Source organism: Conger conger, chromosome 7, assembly GCF_963514075.1.
Source record: "Conger conger chromosome 7, fConCon1.1, whole genome shotgun sequence".
NCBI classification, from domain to species: domain Eukaryota; kingdom Metazoa; phylum Chordata; class Actinopteri; order Anguilliformes; family Congridae; genus Conger; species Conger conger.
This window is the reverse complement of record NC_083766.1, coordinates 37,474,566-37,492,495: the sequence shown is the minus strand read 5'-3', so window position 1 is coordinate 37,492,495 and position 17,930 is coordinate 37,474,566. Positions and strand designations below refer to the sequence as shown.

Genomic DNA, 17,930 nt, shown 5'->3' with positions numbered 1-17,930 from the left:
TCCTCAAAATGGCTGAGAATAGAAGGGGGGGGGGGGGGGTAGGCAGTAGATTACACAGTAATGATGCATTATTACACAACATAATTTGACTATATAATAATTATCATAATTGAAATAGTTATTATATGGTGCTAATCATTCATTTTAGCAATTACATTAGCATATTTAGTCATTATTTCTAAATGAATTATCCTGCGGAGCCGCTGTGTGAGTACCGTGTACTCCTCCATGTCCATGTCCTCTGGTTTGATAAGGCGCAGTTTTATCCGAGCTTCTCTCATGATGCTGATCGACCTGAAGTAGGGAGCAGAGAAATATTATTCCTCATTTCACCAGCAAGACACCCTGGTGTTCATGGGGGATTCATTGTTCAAACTATGAGGAAAGAACAGCCAACCAAAACACAACCAGATTTTGAGAAGGAACCAGTCAATATTATCGATTCATGTACAGACTTGTATAATGGTGTATAAGAGCATTCGATATTATTCAGTGCATAATACCTGTGATGAAAGTCAGATTTTCAAGGATAATATTTTTGTTATTGTACTGGAGAAATGAGTGTGGGCGCGTGCCTTTCATCGAAGCTGAGGTTCCGGTCCGTGAACTGCTCCAGCAGGGCCCGCTCTATCACGCGGTTAGGAGCGTCGTTCTGGAAGAAGTAGACCAGGACGTGCTGCAGCCGGGGGTCCTGCTGGGGCGTGGTCTCTTCCTGCGACATCTCGTGCAGGCGGGAGTACTCCTCGTGGAAAGCCTGGAGAGAGAGAGAGAGAGAGAGAGAGAGAGAGAGTGAAAGAGAGAGAGAGATGGAGAGAGTGAGAGAGAGACAGAGTGAGAGAGAGAGAGAGAGAGAGAGAGAGAGAGACGGAGAGAGACAGAGAGAGAGACAGAGTGAGAGAGAGAGAGAGACAGAGTGAGAGAGAGAGATGGAGAGGAAGAGACGGAGAGAGAGAGGAGGGGGAGAGAATGAGAGAGAGACAGAGAGAGAGAAACAGAGAGAGATGGAGAGTGAGAGAAACAGAGAGAGAGATAGAGAGAGAGGGAGAGATGAGAGAGAGACAGAGAGAGAGGGAGGGAGGAAGGGAGAGAGAAAGAGACAGAGAGAGAGATGGAAAGAGATGGAGAGAGAGGAAGAGAGAGACAGAGAGAGAGAGATGGCAGCAATTTCAAAGACAAGCACACACATTCACCCCTGTATTGTCCAATCTCATTGCTTAATGTGTTTACAGCATCTGCCAATGAAATTACTGCTAATATCATGACTGAATTACGTATGATTAGATCACTAGTAACGGTGCTCACAGTATGGCAGCTATTTGACAATGATCATTCTTAAACCTTACTGCTGTTATTTGAAATGCATTTTGACTGGAATTACGATTCAGGGTCTGGAAGAAAAGTGTTGAAAATTAACCTGCTGGGCCTCAATCTTTCTTATATTGTTTACAAGGCATGCCCAATGCAATAATTTCCTTGGGATTTTCCCCAACTACAACCCAGTACAGGGATGTTTGCATGTTTACATGATGCTGTTGTGGCAGGTGTGTTATGGGTGTTGGAGTACCTTGATGAGTCCTGCCTCTGGCCCGTCTCTGTCGAAAACCACCCTGGCTTTGGCAATGGCCATGATAATCCCCTGCATGGCAGGAGTGAGCATCATCTGCCACAAGGGGGAGCAATGAAGCACAGGAAGGAAAACAAAAGCCAGAAAAATAATGATTTGGTGACATATCAGACTACAAAGCAAACACAACATCTAAAATGAAGTGGTTTACAGACCATTAATATTCAGTTCATCTGCCCTGACCTGGTATATATATTGAACATTCCACTGTTTCCATCTTGAATTATATTGGCACAACTGCAGACGTTTCCTTTTTTTTAAGGCTAATAATTATCCCATCAAAATAATCCACTCTCTCAAATGAATCTACCAGGGCTTTTGATTTCACTGCTGAAAAGTCTGACTTGCTTCAGTTCAAACAGGGCTTCAACTCCTTCCTAGTGCAATGTGGGAAAGTGTGTCAATCGTCATGGAATTGTACACAGCAGTTATATCAAAAAGGTGTGCTTTTGGAAGCTATCTTTAAACTAATATGCACAGTCTATAAATATTATTCCATATAAATGGGATAACATGGCAAAATGTGATAAACTTGAGCTCATGTCAGGCGATTTTGATTGAGTGGGAGTGAGCAGCGGGTATATATTTGGATAATATCTCTGTGAGGAAAGTGCTCTGCGCTGCGGGGCCAGTGCGCACCTCTTCGTTGTACCCGTCTGCGTCGGCGCGCACCAGGATCTTCCCCACGTTGGGGATCTCCACCTCGGACACCTGGCTCTCCGGCGGCCTCTCACGCTCCAGAGCGGGCGTGGCTGCGGCCTCAGCTGCCAAGCCCGAGGCCTCAGCCTCAGGTTCGGGCTCCCCCTCCTCCATGGGTTCTGCGTCCATGTCGCTGACCTTGGCTTCCGCCTCTCCCCCCTCCTCCTCATTCTTCACCACCGCGTCTTCCTCCACCTCTTTCTTCACCACCGCGTCTTCCTCCACCTCTTTCTTCACCTCCACGCCTGCCTCCACCTCTTTCTTCACCTCCACGCCTGCCTCCACCTCTTTCTTCACCTCCACGCCTGCCCCCGCCTCTTCCTTGACCTCCACGTCTGCCTCCGCCTCTCTCTCCAGTTTCGCTTGCGCCTCCACATCTGGCTTTGGCTCCGGTTCTGGTTTCGGCGCCGGCTCTGCCTCTGGTTTGGGCTCTGGCTCTGGCTCCTCCTCCGCCCGGTCTACCTGGGACGCCTAATGGAAGGATTTACTCTCAGAGGGGCCAACCTTGTTTGGAGCAAAGCCTAGTTTGCAGACGGCACATCCGCAAAAGCTGAAAATCTACGGAAACAATTCAGCTTAAGCTTCCTCAAGGACACAGCTGCGGGGCCCCACCTGAGATATGAAGTTAAAGCCTTTTCGTTCACGCATAGATCTGACTTAAGTACTGCTCATTTGCCGGCTATCGAGGAGGGAAAACCGCGACTGCGTTCGAGGGTGAGAGGGGGGGTCATAGCAATTGATGTGACAGAAGCTGAATATGTTTCCATTATGTACCGGATTCTAAAATAAGTGCAGATAACTAACAGTCGCTCAAGGCTGCCTGCTGTGTTTCATTGCTTTTTTTTTTTCCTCGGTGAATGGAGCCACTTCAGTACTAGTTATGTTTAAGTGGATAAAAACACTCCACGCAAACATCTTCCCACAAAGAATCCAATATTCTGACTAAGAAGAAAAACATTGTATATAACTGCCCAACGCAGTTACACCGTTCCACCACCAGAGGGAACCTTTACATCAGCCATGGCGTAACCAAGAGACTACATTGTCATTAAAAAAATATATTTTTTAAATATCATGAATGAGAAAACACGCTGGTTCCTAGACATGAAGCGAAATTAGATTTGTGCGATTTCAAAAAAAGAAAATGTTTTATCTCTCCATGTTTAGTCCCCCCCCCCGTTTTGCAGTGAGCGCAGGCTGGAACAGGCGTCCTCTGGAGCATGAGATGGCAGCCCCCCGCTCCTCTCGCCCTCTCGTTCTGCAGTCCGGCAGCAGAGCTCGCTGCTGCTCGTCGTGTCATACAATGACACTCAATCCGCAGCCGGCGCAGGCAGAGAGCGGCTGCCAAACGGATGAGGGGAGAGATTTTTTCACAATGGAGATGAAAATCTGCCAACAGACACCCCCCCTCATCTCAGACACAAGGGGCCCCCGGGCACGGCTGACACCGCCACAGTCAGCGTCGGATTCCGAAAACCGTGGAGCACGTCACATCCCCACGCCGAGGGCTACCACAGGGCTGTGCGACCCCCGGTCCTGGTGTGCCAGAGATGTTTCTACTTTTGGATCCATCCAAGCTTGTTCACAAGAGTTTAATCAATTATTAAAGGGATAGTTTGCCGATGTAATTTGAGTTTTAGTGTATGTCTTTGATACAAACAGTGTTTGTATGCAGTGGTTTTTCTGATGACTTTCTGTGGTTTGCGGGCCAATCAGAAACAAACCCTAAAACTGAAATAATACCAAAAAGTAAAAGAAAGTAACTCTCCCAACAAGAGCCTGAGCCTGAATGTCCAGAGGTCGAATGGAGAAAGGCCTGTGAAACGCTCACAGTAAAAGGTTCAGTATTAAATCATATTTACTATGCAATTAATTACAACTGGGCACTATGCTGGGTACCTCCTGCACATATTCATCATTAAGCCTGATAATTACATTAATGTAGTTTCAGGTTTAAATGGAGAAAAAACAGGAATGCCTACCCCTGAACTAGAAGGTTGCATACCCCTGAACTAGAACTAGGACCCCTGAACTAGAACCACAACTAGCAATTGCTCTGGTGTATTTCCTAAACTCATCCTCTCGACTACAGTCTCTTGTCTTTAACGTCTGGTGGTGTTTGCTAATAATTGCTTTAGCATTCCCATGACCAAAATAGACATCCAGGATACATGCCAGAAAATCTACTGTTTTGTTAGTCAGATGAGTCACTGAACCATTTCTGAGCGACCTCTCTCTCCTTGTGGCATGAGGAATAACAGACTCAGGCGCTATATAAAACCTGACCCGTCACTTGCACCAGCCCCCTGTCCCTGACACCCACTGCCATCAATCAGGGAATGCCAGGAATGTTCCAGAAGGCAGAGGTGTCCAGTGTCTTATCGCTGAGAGGCTGGGGTTGGGGATACTGACATATTGTTCTTCTGTAGCTCATAATTCCGGTGGGGCAAGCCGAATCTACCCACTAGCCAAAACAAGAAAATAAACTTTTTAAATGTCGATAAAGTATACTACTTGACAGCAGTGTGGCTAGCAAATGGCACTGAACTCGCAAGTTGAGATCTCAGGTTGGGGCACAGTTGTTGTATCCTTGAGAAAGGTATTATCAACCAGAAATACCCAGATAATGTACTGGTACTGGATAATGTATATGTACTGGCGTACTGTTAAAGGTTAAAAATCAAAACAACAAAGGGCATTTGCCAAGCATATAAACAAAATGTATATATTTTCCCCTTCTTATTTTTCCTTTCAAATTTTAGTCGTTCTCACTTACAAGAACTTGACTTGACAAAAGATTAAAAAGGGCTGCACAAGTAAAGTACCTGCACTCTTCGCTCCAGGTAAACACTCAACCTGAACTGTTCCAGTAAATATTCAATTTCACGAAGAGCAAGTACAATGTCAGTTATGGAGGCCAGCTTGAACAGGAAATATATTTGTAAATACAGTTTATCAGTTGTGGGGCAGATCTTGCATAACCCGGGGCTGCCTGTACCGATGAAGTAGCAGGCAGAACTTTGCTGCTCTAGGCTCGCGGGCAACTGTGGTATTTCGTACCTGAGTGGGCTCCTCTTCCACCTCATTGCCGGGGTGAGCGGGAGCCTCCTGCACCTCGTCTGGGGCATCGCTGACGACTGGAGCCGATTCCACTTCGGTGGCTCCAGCCTCCTCTGCTGGCGGTGAAGTGGGCGATGGCTGTCTCAGGGCGGGGTCTGTTCAGTTCAGTTCAGTTCAGTTTTATTGTCATAGGCATATAAATTCTTCTCAGAATTCAAATACAATTAAAATCTTGTGTCTTGGTACGCTCAGCATTGTATGGAAAGAAATAAAATACATAACATACTGAGAAATAATTGAATAGTCAATAGAATGATATAATAAAACATTATGCACTGCACATTGGTAAGCATCTAATTAGTGCAAAGTGTCTGCGTGTGTGTGCGCATGTTTGTGTGTGTGTAAGGACGCGACAAATTAGAAAGGCAGACTACTCGGTTGATTTCTCAATCAACAACACCTGATCATTTCAGTGAGGCTGAGGTGTTCACTGTTTGATACAGTAGACTTGAACACACAGCCCCCTAAAACACCTAGTTGTGTCCGTAACCGCCGTAATTCTCAAACCACAATAACTGTTTTGTATTGTATTTCGCCGCCAACCTTCTGCGGCAGGCTCTGGCTCAGGGTTCTCCATGTTCTCCGTGTTCTCCTGCGGGGGGGGAACGGCCGGTTCCTCTTGCGGGGCCTTGCAGAACTGCTCCTCCCACTCCTGCAGCTCCTGCTGGAACCAGCGGTTGTCCTCGCGCACGTAGTGCCGCAGAATCCCCGGCAGGGAGTCCATCCCCTGTAGGACTTGCCCCGTCTCGTCATCCATGTCCTCTGCGTGGCACAGAGAGGAGTAACTCACAACGGGTCGCCAGCGTAACCATGCACAACATTCACATCTACTACGGTCGAAACAATGTGGAAACACCCTTGATTTGGGATCATCGGCGTTATTAGAATTATGAGTGTGGTGATGGTGATGAATGATATTATTAGTATTCTTATAATCAACACTTGCACAATAATAATCGTTATTGTAACTGGAATTACCATTACCATTATTATACAAAAATAGTTACCACTATGATTTAATAATTAAAGTTTTTGGATAATTAACATTAAATATTAGTTATATTTAAATTGTAATTAACCTTTTTTAAATATATTTTTTATTTCAGAACATCCTGCTTATATATTATATGTCCTAAAATTGCATCTGCACTCTATACATTACTTGAATGTTTATTGTTTAAGTTTACAAAGCATTCAAAGGCAAAATTACTATTTTCATGACAGTGCCTGCCTGAGAGTCATATTCAAGGGTTTCAGTGATGAGGGCAGACAGTGTTATACATGGTTATAATGTTTTATAATGTCTATTTAATGGTTAAGTAATGGCACCTTAATATAAAGTATTATTCAAAAGCAGTATTTTAAAAGGCACCTTGGGTAGTAATATGGGAAAATAAATCACCGGGGAAAGTACCGTATTGGGATGGATAAACCAAGCGTTTACTAACCTGTCTTGTCAGGCCTATTTTATCACTTTTTTGGCCCTTCCCTAGGGTTCATTCTCCCACAACTTGTGGTTCAAATTAATTTCAAGGTCTGATGGTTTACATGAAAACAGTATCATAAACTACAGCTATTTTATTTTTCAAGGAACCTGTCATGTGTCTTTTTATATACACTCAATGGAAACTTTATTAGGTTGTACACCAGCAGTACACCAGCTTGTTAATGCAAATATTTAATCAGCCAATCATCTGTCAGCAACCAAATGCATAAAAGCATGCAGGCATGGTCAAGAGGTGCAGCTGTTTTTCAGACCAAATGTGAGAATGGGGAAGAAATGTGATCTAAGAGAGTTTATTAAGTGCATTTAACCACATATATATTTAATGTATAATATATGATACATATAGGAAGTTGAAAGGCAGCAAGAATATTATCCTTTTCAATCAATTTCAACACCATGTTTTGCTTTTCTCCCAACTTGGAATCCCAAGTTCTGGGGCAGTTTCATTGCTGCAACATCGTTAGACAATTCAGGAGCATCCACACATCCAAAGGGCACGATAATGGCTGACCATTCTCACTCTAGAATCCACCAGCTGAGCTCCAAAGTGGGAGCAGTGAACCACACTGAGCCATGAACAACCAGAGTCAGGCCACAAAACCAAAATCAAAACCAACCTGGGAGTCACTTAAAACACTGGAAACCAATGTCCTAGCAGGACGAGCCATCCATCCATCCATCCATCATCTTAACCCACTTATCCTGAACCGGGTCGCAGGGGGACTGGAGCCTATCCCAGCATACATTGGGCGAAAGGCAGGAATACACCCTGGACAGGTCGCCAGTCCATCGCAGGGCACACACACCATTCACTCACACACTCATATCCATGGGCAATTTAGACTCTCCAATCAGCCTAACCTGCGTGTCTTTGGACTGTGGGAGGAAACCGGAGGACCCCAGAGGAAACCCACTCGAACACGGGGAGAACATGCAAACTCCACACAGAGAGGCCCCGGCCGACCGGGATTCGAACCTGGGACCTCCTTGCTGTGAGGCGGCAGTGCTACCCACTGCACCATCCGTGCCGCCCACGAGCCGTCCGGGGTCGCTCAAACGAAACGGCTTTGAGAACGGCTGCCTTTCGGAGACAATGACGGCGGTGGAAGTGTAGTGGAGCGGCAGTTACCTGCGATGAGGTGTGGCATCTTGTCGTCGATGTACATGAGGCAGTAGGCGCTGGCATTCGTCATGCCGCCGTATGAGTCCCTCTGCAGCTCCTCCCAGGACGACTCGCTCACCGAGACGTCATTGCACTTCAGCCAGCGCTTGCAGGAGTGGTCGAAGATGTAGGCCCAGTAGTGGCCCGCGGAGGCCTGGCCCTCGTGGACCAGCACCGCATGAAGCCGGTAGGGAACCTGCAAAGGGCCGCACCAGCCAATTTATGCACTTTGTGTGCACCCCGTGTTGCATAATGCTAGATATGTTTGCTGTGCAAACAAAAGCATGCCTGACAAAGGCCCTTTTTGGATTAACATGTCTCCCTGTGTGGGTGAAATATTCAATTCGACTTGATTCTATTTCTCTAGGACGTTGCAGAGATACTGTCACAAAGATGCTTTGTAGAGAAATAGGAAAATTTAGAAGACCTTGAACCCTTGAAAATTGTCAGCTTAAAAAAAACTAAAAACACTTAAATAGTCTCAAGAAGAAACTCCTGGCTATCAGGAGTAGTAAGTGGACTTTCGAACTTAGTCCTGCGCCATCAATCCCAAGCACTGGGGATTTGTCGGTACAGGAAGTGAGGACTGATGAGGACAGGTTACCTGGCACAAGCTTCGGTCAGCGTACATTCCCTCCAGAGTCTGGCTCGCCCTCTCCATGGTGCTCTTCAGCTCTACACACACACAGGGGGAATATACATGGGTCACAGGGGAATAGTGGGCGGGGCTGGACAAGAGACATTCAAAACTGCAGTAACTGCTAATGAAGGCAAAAATACAGTGTGTGCTTATATACAAACTGGAACCCATGTGCCATGGTAAAACCAAAAACAAATCAAAGAGATTAAAATTCAGTTACCACACCATCCTGTAGAGGGCGGTGGAGAGCCCCTGACCACGTCGGTAGAGGGCATGCGTGACTGAAAATCCTCATTAAATCCCGCACAGAGTACGGCATGCAAATAACTGACATTTAAACCCAGAACCCTGCAGCTGGTCTCACCCCGCTGCAGTTTGCCGCTGAGTGACGATAACATTACCACTGATTCAAACAAAACACTCTGACTTCTCAATACCGGCTGAATGCGAGCTAATGTCAGCTAATGGGGAGATGGTGGCCATGGCAACAGGTGTACCGTTAATGCTGTTCTCCACCTCTGTCCTCCAGCGCTGCAGACAGCCCTTGACAAAGTGCAGCTCCTTCTCCGTGACACTGTGGGGGGCTGGGTGTAGGGGGTCTGTGGGGGGTCTGCACTGGGTGAAGGGCTTGTATATGGGGGTTCGCTGCGTTGCGAGTTGTGAGCAGCTGGAACCATCGGACGGGCCGGCATCTCCTGGTTCTGATGGACTGAGGACGAAAAAGAACACTTAACCTCACATTGGTAAAAGGAGAAAACATAGAGCTTTGACATGCAACTAGTGCTTGGAACTAAATGGTTGGCATTTATATAGCACCTTTATCCAAAGCCCTGTACAATTGATGCTTCTCATTCACCCATTCATACACACACTCACACACCAACGGCAATTGGCTGCCATGCAAGGCACCGACCAGCTCGTCAGGAGCATTTGGGGGTTAAGTGACTTGCTCAGGGACACTTCGACACAGCCCGGGCAGGGGATCGAACCGGCAACCCTCCGACTGCCAGATGACTACTCTTACTGCCTGAGCCATGTCGCCCCTAGTTAGGTACAAGGCAGCATATGGCAAGAATCAAACCTCAACATTAACTGTTCATCGGGAGACATTTGTGAAATTTTCTGAATAATAAAGGCCAGCCTTTGATAAGAGAATCTGACGAAGACAAGACAGGCCCATCGTACATCATAAGCGACTCACTGATCTGAATCACTCATAGGCCTGGATTCATTAAACATCGCCTTAGCTGTGCATTACAATTGCAAAGCAGTGCTAGTAACCAAAAATGAATGTCCCAAATTATGTCAAATGAATTGAGTTCAGACCATAGCATGTGAATAAAAAGAACTCCGAAACCATTCAATTAGCATGGTAGCTCTGCCCCCTTAAGGGCTTCACATAGCGTCATTCTTCCATGGCTACCAATCAGCAGCAGTGGTGGACGGTGGACGGATCCTCGCCTGGGGCCCTCGTGGGCAGGGTCTGTGTGTGGGGGGGTGTCGGAGGGGGGTGGAGTAGGTGAGGGCGCAGTCCTCAGGTCCTCGGTGGGTGAAACGCTCGTAGGCCTGGTGGTGGCGAACTCCAGCACGTACTGCAACATGTCTGCCAGGGGGTATTTGGTGGGCCCCGAGCCATAATTCTTGTAGCTGCGGAGAAGGGAAATGCTCTATGCTCCATTGTGTTCAACCGTGAATGGGCTCCAAATATTTACTACAATAATCACACCTGTCATTCATACAGGCACCTCTAAACCCCCCAATATATCTAATATATACCTAATAATATACCGTCCTGAGAACCGGCAGATTGAATTTTACATTTCTTTGACACAATACAAAATATACTTGAAATACTTGAGATTAAAACCAATGCCAAGTCCCCGAGAGAGGACAAAAATGTATTGCTCAGATATTGGCACATATATATCTTATGAGACATGTAAAAGGGCTTTCTCTTTTGTCTCTGCCACTCCAATTTTAATTGTCAATACATTTGTTTGGGGTTGTATTTTTGAGCACAACACATTTCAGTGTATTTTTGGCCACTATTTGTCAGAATGTACACCATGCAGTGAAACACATTTCAGAATGTGTAAATTTGAGAGCTGAAGAATGACTAATTCTCACTCAGTATTTTTGTCAAAAACGTGTTATCAACACAGAAGAAATTTGTTCAGGCCTTTTACCATACAAGAAGCTAAAAGCATGAAATGGAATTTAAAGTATGATATCTCAAAATGGCACTTTAAGGACCTCTTTCTTATCAGTTTCTAAGGCATGGATTATATAAAATGCAAACATTAAGCTTTTCATGATCAACCAAATCTTGCAAGCTCTTTGAATTCAAGTGCACCAGTTGGAAAAGATGTTGCTAAAGGTCTGTCATGATATTATTTTCAAGAAGTGTATAATTCAAGGGCTTTATTTATAAAACATACAAAAACATTGACATAAAATCAATCTAACAAATATTAAGCTTTGCAATGCTGAAATATTAACATTGCTGTAAACTATGAAAACATGAAAAAGAATATCTATATACATTTTTGTCATGAGAGAATGGAGTGTATAGGGGTGAGGGTGCTCACTGGGTGGCGTTAATAAGCATTTTCACATTCACACATGGATGATTTCTTATTTTTAATCCTATAAATGCTGCCTTGTGGATGAATCTTGTTGTTGTTGCCTTCATATTTCTTTAATAATATTAACTGTGACACAATAAAAATTCAAAATGCCGATGACAGACTCTTGTTAAAAAAAACTGTCCACTAGCGAGAACAGCAGTTTAGATGCTTATCAGCCTGTTATCTGAAAAACAGGGCAATAAAACTCCAGCCTCCTCCTGTCCACGCTCACGGTTTACAACCCTCACCTCGCCACAGACTCAGAAAATAAAAGGCACATTCTAACAATCCTTGATTTCTCCACATCAAAAAAATCATGTTCCAATATCAGAACAAAAATATACAATTCAGAAGTTGCATGAATAAATTAATGAATAAATGAATGTATTTTGTGTACACTGTATGTACATGCACTGGCAGAAATTTATCGCAAAGCCTCTTCTTTCATTTAAGTCTCCAACTTTGTGTATGCAGTAAATAGTTTTTTGAGATATTGACACCTTTACAGGGCTAGTAGAAAATAGGTGGAAATTGCCCTCTGGGGGTGAAGGGTTAAATAAATTGTTCATAGGAACTTTTTAGGAAACAATCATACGCATACATTTGCGATTAATTCCAAGATGAAGCCCTTGACTTTTACATTACAATAATTACATAAACGACATTTGGCAGATGCTCTTATCCAGAGCAACATACAGTAGATTAGACTAAGCAGGAGACAATCCTCCCCTGGAGCAATGCAGGGTTAAGGGCCTTGCTCAAGGGCAGCTGTGCGGATCTTATTGTGGCCACACCGGGGATCGAACCGCCGACCATGTGGGTCCCAGTCATATACCTCAACCACTCCGCTAAAGGTCGACTTACTTTTAAAAAAAGAATCTAAAGGGGTTTGGGACCCTGTAATGCGTTTGGTTATTTTGGTCCATGGCAGGTTTCCCTCCTCACCTCTCCAGTTTCTGCTGCAGGACAACAAGCTGCTCCTTCAGCCTCTTCACCTCATCCCGCCGGCTTTGCATCTGCTCAATGTTCTTATGGAGATACCTGTTCACACAGTGAAGCAACCTTCTGAGTCTCCCCATTCCTGGCTGTATAACCCTTCAGTGCCAAGGGACCTATCTCAACTAACCATTAAATGATGTAAGGCTCCACTGAAACACACTATATATACATATTTATATATACAGTTTACGTGTTAAATGACAATGCTATCCATAGATCTAGAATTGGGATTTAATGTTTTTCCGTCTATCTAGCCTTATGTATTTGTACACAAACAACAAAATATTAATATCCCCCCCCACATAGCTCACCTGTCCATGTATATAATTTGCGGGAACTCCAGTTTCTTATGTATTTTCTCTGGCCGTCCTAAAGACTGATTGAACTCAAACCTGGACAGTTCAAAGGTCAGCACTGGTGGTAACTTTGAGAACCATCGCTGCAAATAGAAACAATTTGCGTTCATTTTCAAATCAGTTGTGAAGTAGCAAGACATATCTTTAATTTGTTAAGAGTTTTCCTCTGCATTCTGCAACACTTGGCAGGTGTTTGTTTGCAACACAAAATAGTACAACCAGCTGATTTTTATCCGGTAAAAGTGTGAATTCCCTGTTAGATGTTGCCAAAAGATACAGTATCAGTTACTGTTGAAAGTCATAAAGCTCACTTCTCGCCCGGAGGAAGTGGTTTGATCAGAGTGCAGAGCTTCGATCTCCCCCTCCACCATGGCTCCTTCCAGACACTCATCCAAATTGTTGAATCCATTCACTTGCAAAGGGTACTGACCAAACTGTTCAATATTGGAGAGGGTTTTGCCTTGAAACGAGGGAAAATAAGATATGTGTATTGACAAGCTTTGTCCCAAATTTGGAGAAATACATTTGTGTTTGTTATACTATTTCACTTTATATGGGTCATTTTCCTTTCCTTTCCTTTATTCAACTGCTGATATAAGAACACCATGTCAAGAACAGAAACATAACTTCTGGTAAGCCTGGAAACTTACAATTAATAGCAAAGTGCATTATTGTTCGACTGAACACTGGATACAAGTTTTTCCCTCTCCTTACCTTCGTGCATCCTCTCTGCCACAAATGTTCCATAGAACAGCTGAACCATCGGATTATCTTGCTTATCATCGGGATTGCTAAGGATGGAGAGGAATGAGGTCTTAGTCTCAAATCTTTGGGAACATCTAAGGCATCACATGTCATTTGGCTGACGCTTTTATCCAAAGCAACTTACAGTTGATTCAAACTAAACAATCCTTTGTATTGTATTGTGGCTACACCGGGGAGCGAACGACCAACCTTGCGGGTCCCAGTCATGTACCTTAACCACTACACTACAGATCGCCCCTAAAACCGGACTCATCAGAACAAGAACAGCAATTTCCAAACTGTACTTTGAGACACTGAGAAAAAAACCAGCATACAGTAAATAAAGTGTATTTCCCACACCCAGATGTCTTCAGACCAAGCCAGTAAAATACTGCACTGCAGCATAAAAGATACATGGTGGGTCCTGGCCTCAGATAGTTTGGGAACAACTGAATCAATGACATAGACGTTCTGAGGGCACCGTTGGCAAAAAACATCATTAATCTTTGGAAGCATATTAAAACATCGGGCATAAAACATTTCTACAATATCTACTGATACGACTGTTATTTGTTATTTGTCAAGCAAATGTAATTTAAACAAGGGGTTTCTCTCGTGGCTATGCCCAAATTCATAATGCGCAGCATTATCACCGCCATTTCAGCTCGACTGAGAGCAAAGACAGCATGAACACTGACATTAGTCTGTAACTCGATTTAAATACAGGCAATGACTTACTTTCCATTAGCCGCCAGCTGAAAGGCATCCTCCAGCCAGTCAAGTAGCTTGTGGGTGAACTCGCTCACATCCTGGCAAAAAGAAAAAATTAGAGGATTTTTCTGCCTCTGTCAGATGTAAAGCTTAGTTTTCTTGTGACATTTTCTTGTTATAGGGGGGAAAGGCATTACAAACCGAAGTAGCTTGTGCTTTCAGGACTTCTCAGGGTTTGGTGGGAATAAAAAACATACAGTTGAAAAACATTATTTTGATTGTTAAGCACTGTGTGACATTCACAGCATGTGAAGCCTCACTCTCTTGTCACAGTGAAAGGCCCTGATTGGCCCTTGGTGCCATGTCTATGCTTGTCACTCTTAACCATATATCCCTTTTTAGCACCTGTTAGCCTGGTCAAATATACCCAGAATATTACAGTATGGGAATCTTAAAGCAATACAGAAATACAATATATGTAGTACAAGTACTCTTTATCGTAATTCCAATTAACAATATATGGTTAATGGTTGCCATTTACCTCTGCTAGAACACATTTAACAATGAAAGTATTCTTTATTTGTGATTATACTATAGTGCAGGCAAGGGGGGCAGAAATCATGTTTATCTGTGAAAATGTTTTCATACTGTAGATTAATGGTATTCATTGTTTGTAACTGACATTCTCAATTAGTTTTTATCTTTATCTTCATATATATTCAAAGAACCATATAGGAAAAAAGGTAAAGCAAATATAGATAAATGAAAATAGAAACACAAAACATTTAGGTTTTTTAGGTTGTTTGTGGTTAGGCAATACATTTCTGAAAAGCATTGTTCCTATTTTACTATTTTAGTTTCTGTTTAATTTAAAAATTAAAATCGGTCCATTTGAACCAAACCAAACACAAGGGCCATCATGTATCTTCAGAGGCTGCAAACCCAAGTAATTTATGCTTCAAATCCACACAGCAATGGAAAAAAGACTAAAAACTATGGATCAAAAGTATGGATCAAATCCTGAGAATAAATAATAAACTAATAAACATGCCATAAACTGTCCCCTCAAAGAGGTTAAACTTAGAGCTCCTATCTCTGTTGACCTTCTGTCAACTAAAGAAGACCACCCCAAGGAAAGAAATGAATACTCCCAGTCCTCCAACAGGACCACTGACCTGACCTGAATTGACTTTTGTCAGATTGCTCTATGCCCTTTGCTGCAGTCCTGTGAGCCACTATTTGGAGTCTCATATTGGTGAGTCAAACAAGGGAGTTTCTAACTCAGTACCAGCCCTACTGTGAAATGCAGCTGGAAAATTGAGCAGCTTAAGCTGGTCATAAGCTGGTCAAGCTGGGTATGAACTTGTCAACCAGCATAGCCAAGCTGGTCATAAAGCTGGTCTAACTGGGTATAAGCTGGTCAACCAGCTTATACTGGTGTCTTGTCTGAGCTGGTAGCTGGTCAACCATCTGCTTCAAAAAATAACTTGCGCTGGTCAAACCATGTCAAGCTGGGAGCTGATCTGAACCGGTCAACCAGCCACCAGCTGTTTCAAAACCTAGCTTGTGCTGTTTTTTTTTTTTCAACAGGGAAAACCATCATTAGCAACAAAAACCACAATTAATTTAGCAACTGTAACAGCAGCAACAACAATAAAACGACATCTGCTAGGAGGAATAACAACCACTAAACCAGCTAAAAAAAAACAACAGCCACCATGTAGCCCATATCTGTGGAGAGTATCCAGGGTTGGGGGAGGGGGGGCTGTACCTGCTGGGCCTCGCTGGTGCGGAAGGCGTCCTTCAAGAGCTCCACAGCGGCAGAGGGGTCCACGAACCTGCGGGTGGACCCCACCATGAGGGCGAACAGACACCGCAGCTCCTGCATGAAAGCAATGTTCCTCTTATCCTAACAAACAGCAGGGGAAAATAAAGTCAGTGTGTTATTATCAATTATTTGCAGCCTGAATTTTCCCATCCCTGCGGAAAAAAAAAACTGCTCAAGCCAAGTCCAAAATAGCTGGTAGCTGGCTAACCAGTTCAGACCAGCTTCATACTCAAGCTATGTTTTGAACCAGTGGGTAGCTGGTAATTTCAAGCTGGTCATATCTGGATTTTACACCAGGGATGTTAATCCAGAGATATGTTTTTACTTTGGTCTTGCTTTGGCTTTAAATTATTTTCTGCTACAATGATATAGGTAAGGTTATAGGCGGTTATAATTATAACACAACAGGTGAAGGCCTCACCACTAATGAAAATTTGCCAGCACCTTCACTCAAGGTTTGACAGCAGCCAGAATGATTGAAATGCTGATATCTTGTTACCGCTGATTTGGCATGTTTGATATACCTTACATCGCCTCACCACCAGTAATGTGAGTGATCATCCGGGTGTGCGCTAGACACAGGGTCGTTCATCACACCGCTAGACCTGGCGTCGTCCGTCACACCATAGAGTCAGCGCAGTTACCTAAAGATTAGGTTCCTCGGATGGAGACCTTGCTCTTTATAGCTTGGTGAGCTAATGCTGTTGGTCAGCCGTGTGAATGGCGACGGCCTCAGCAGGCCTCGTCAGGGGCTCATTTGACCTTACACTATGACGTTAGTCATCCTGGATGGGAGCGGCCGCTAAATAAATGTAATAAATGTAAACACACACACACACCGCACACTAACCGAGTGGCTCTTGCACTTCTGCAGCAGGTTCTCTGTGAGGCGGTAGTTGAGGACCAGTCTGCGGAACACCGGCAGGTGGAACAACGACTGAAACACAAACAGGGGACCAAAGAAACAGGCTTTACATTTCAGAGGAGTCACAGTCATAGATCAGTCATTTCAGGTCATTGCAGCAGCACTAGAACCTACGGTTGTTATGTTCCTGAGTTAGCCTGCTAGTTTATCATTGTTTATTATTGTTCTTTTTGTAGTTTATTATTTTTCATATCTTGTCTGGTTTTCAGTTTAATTCATACAGTACTATTCATTGCATTCGTCATCCCCTGTCATGTCTGTGTCAGTATGTTTTCGAGCCCGAATCACTCCCCTGTCTGCGTGCTTCACTATTCAGGTGGTTTTGGTAGTTTACGGGTTTCAACCTTTCTTCCATTCTTGCATTCCTTACTTCCGGCTTCTTTCGCTAGTTAATTAGTTAGTTAGTTCGCTAGTTTAACTGAAACATCAAAAGATCACAACAAATTCAATGAAGTTCTTATCAAATCATTGTAGAATACAAAACAGGCAAAGGATCATTTTAAAAAATGCATGTAACCTACGTATTTTATCATACAGTATCATACATAGTACCTTGTCATACATAGTATCATCCGTTTCCCTAGTTAAAGTGACTGGTTGCCACAGGAGTAAAGATGGTTTCATTGATGACGGGGTTTGCTACAGAATATATGACTGAATGTATCGACAGGCCAATAAACTGAGTTTGATAAATGAACAATCATGCCCCCCAAATCACTGCTTCCTTTTGTAGGGCATTTTACACAAGTGTGCGTCTCTGCAGACCCCCAAAAGCAAACAGACTGTGTCGACCATGTTATCACTATGCTACCTCTGCGCAATTTTGCCACCTCAGTGGAATGCTCCCAGAACTAATGCAAGTCACCTGAGTCAGCATCCAGCTGTGCTACAAAGGTTAACCAGGTTTGTTAAACATACAGAGATAACATCAGCAGGATGTTAGAACAGAGGAGCAGTTGAACTTATCTTTTGGAGTCAGATAAACGAG

The 17,930-nt window shown here is 43.8% G+C and overlaps 1 protein-coding gene across 1 annotated transcript in view; it reads right to left on the bottom strand.

The window, feature by feature from the left end:
* Positions 1–17,930, bottom strand: part of usp28 (ubiquitin specific peptidase 28) — a 28,227-nt gene that overhangs the window by 3,639 nt on the left and 6,658 nt on the right. Inside the window, exons 6-22 of the mRNA XM_061247984.1 lie at positions 16,868–16,954; positions 15,961–16,098; positions 14,217–14,287; positions 13,449–13,525; positions 13,046–13,194; positions 12,690–12,817; positions 12,325–12,420; positions 10,214–10,399; positions 9,250–9,461; positions 8,717–8,787; positions 8,080–8,308; positions 5,987–6,205; positions 5,384–5,538; positions 2,264–2,794; positions 1,565–1,660; positions 576–754; positions 216–294 (exon numbers count right to left, since the gene is read on the bottom strand). Of these exons, the coding sequence (XP_061103968.1) occupies positions 216–294; positions 576–754; positions 1,565–1,660; positions 2,264–2,794; positions 5,384–5,538; positions 5,987–6,205; positions 8,080–8,308; positions 8,717–8,787; positions 9,250–9,461; positions 10,214–10,399; positions 12,325–12,420; positions 12,690–12,817; positions 13,046–13,194; positions 13,449–13,525; positions 14,217–14,287; positions 15,961–16,098; positions 16,868–16,954 (2,703 nt within the window). The remainder of the gene's footprint in view (positions 1–215; positions 295–575; positions 755–1,564; positions 1,661–2,263; positions 2,795–5,383; positions 5,539–5,986; positions 6,206–8,079; positions 8,309–8,716; positions 8,788–9,249; positions 9,462–10,213; positions 10,400–12,324; positions 12,421–12,689; positions 12,818–13,045; positions 13,195–13,448; positions 13,526–14,216; positions 14,288–15,960; positions 16,099–16,867; positions 16,955–17,930) is intronic.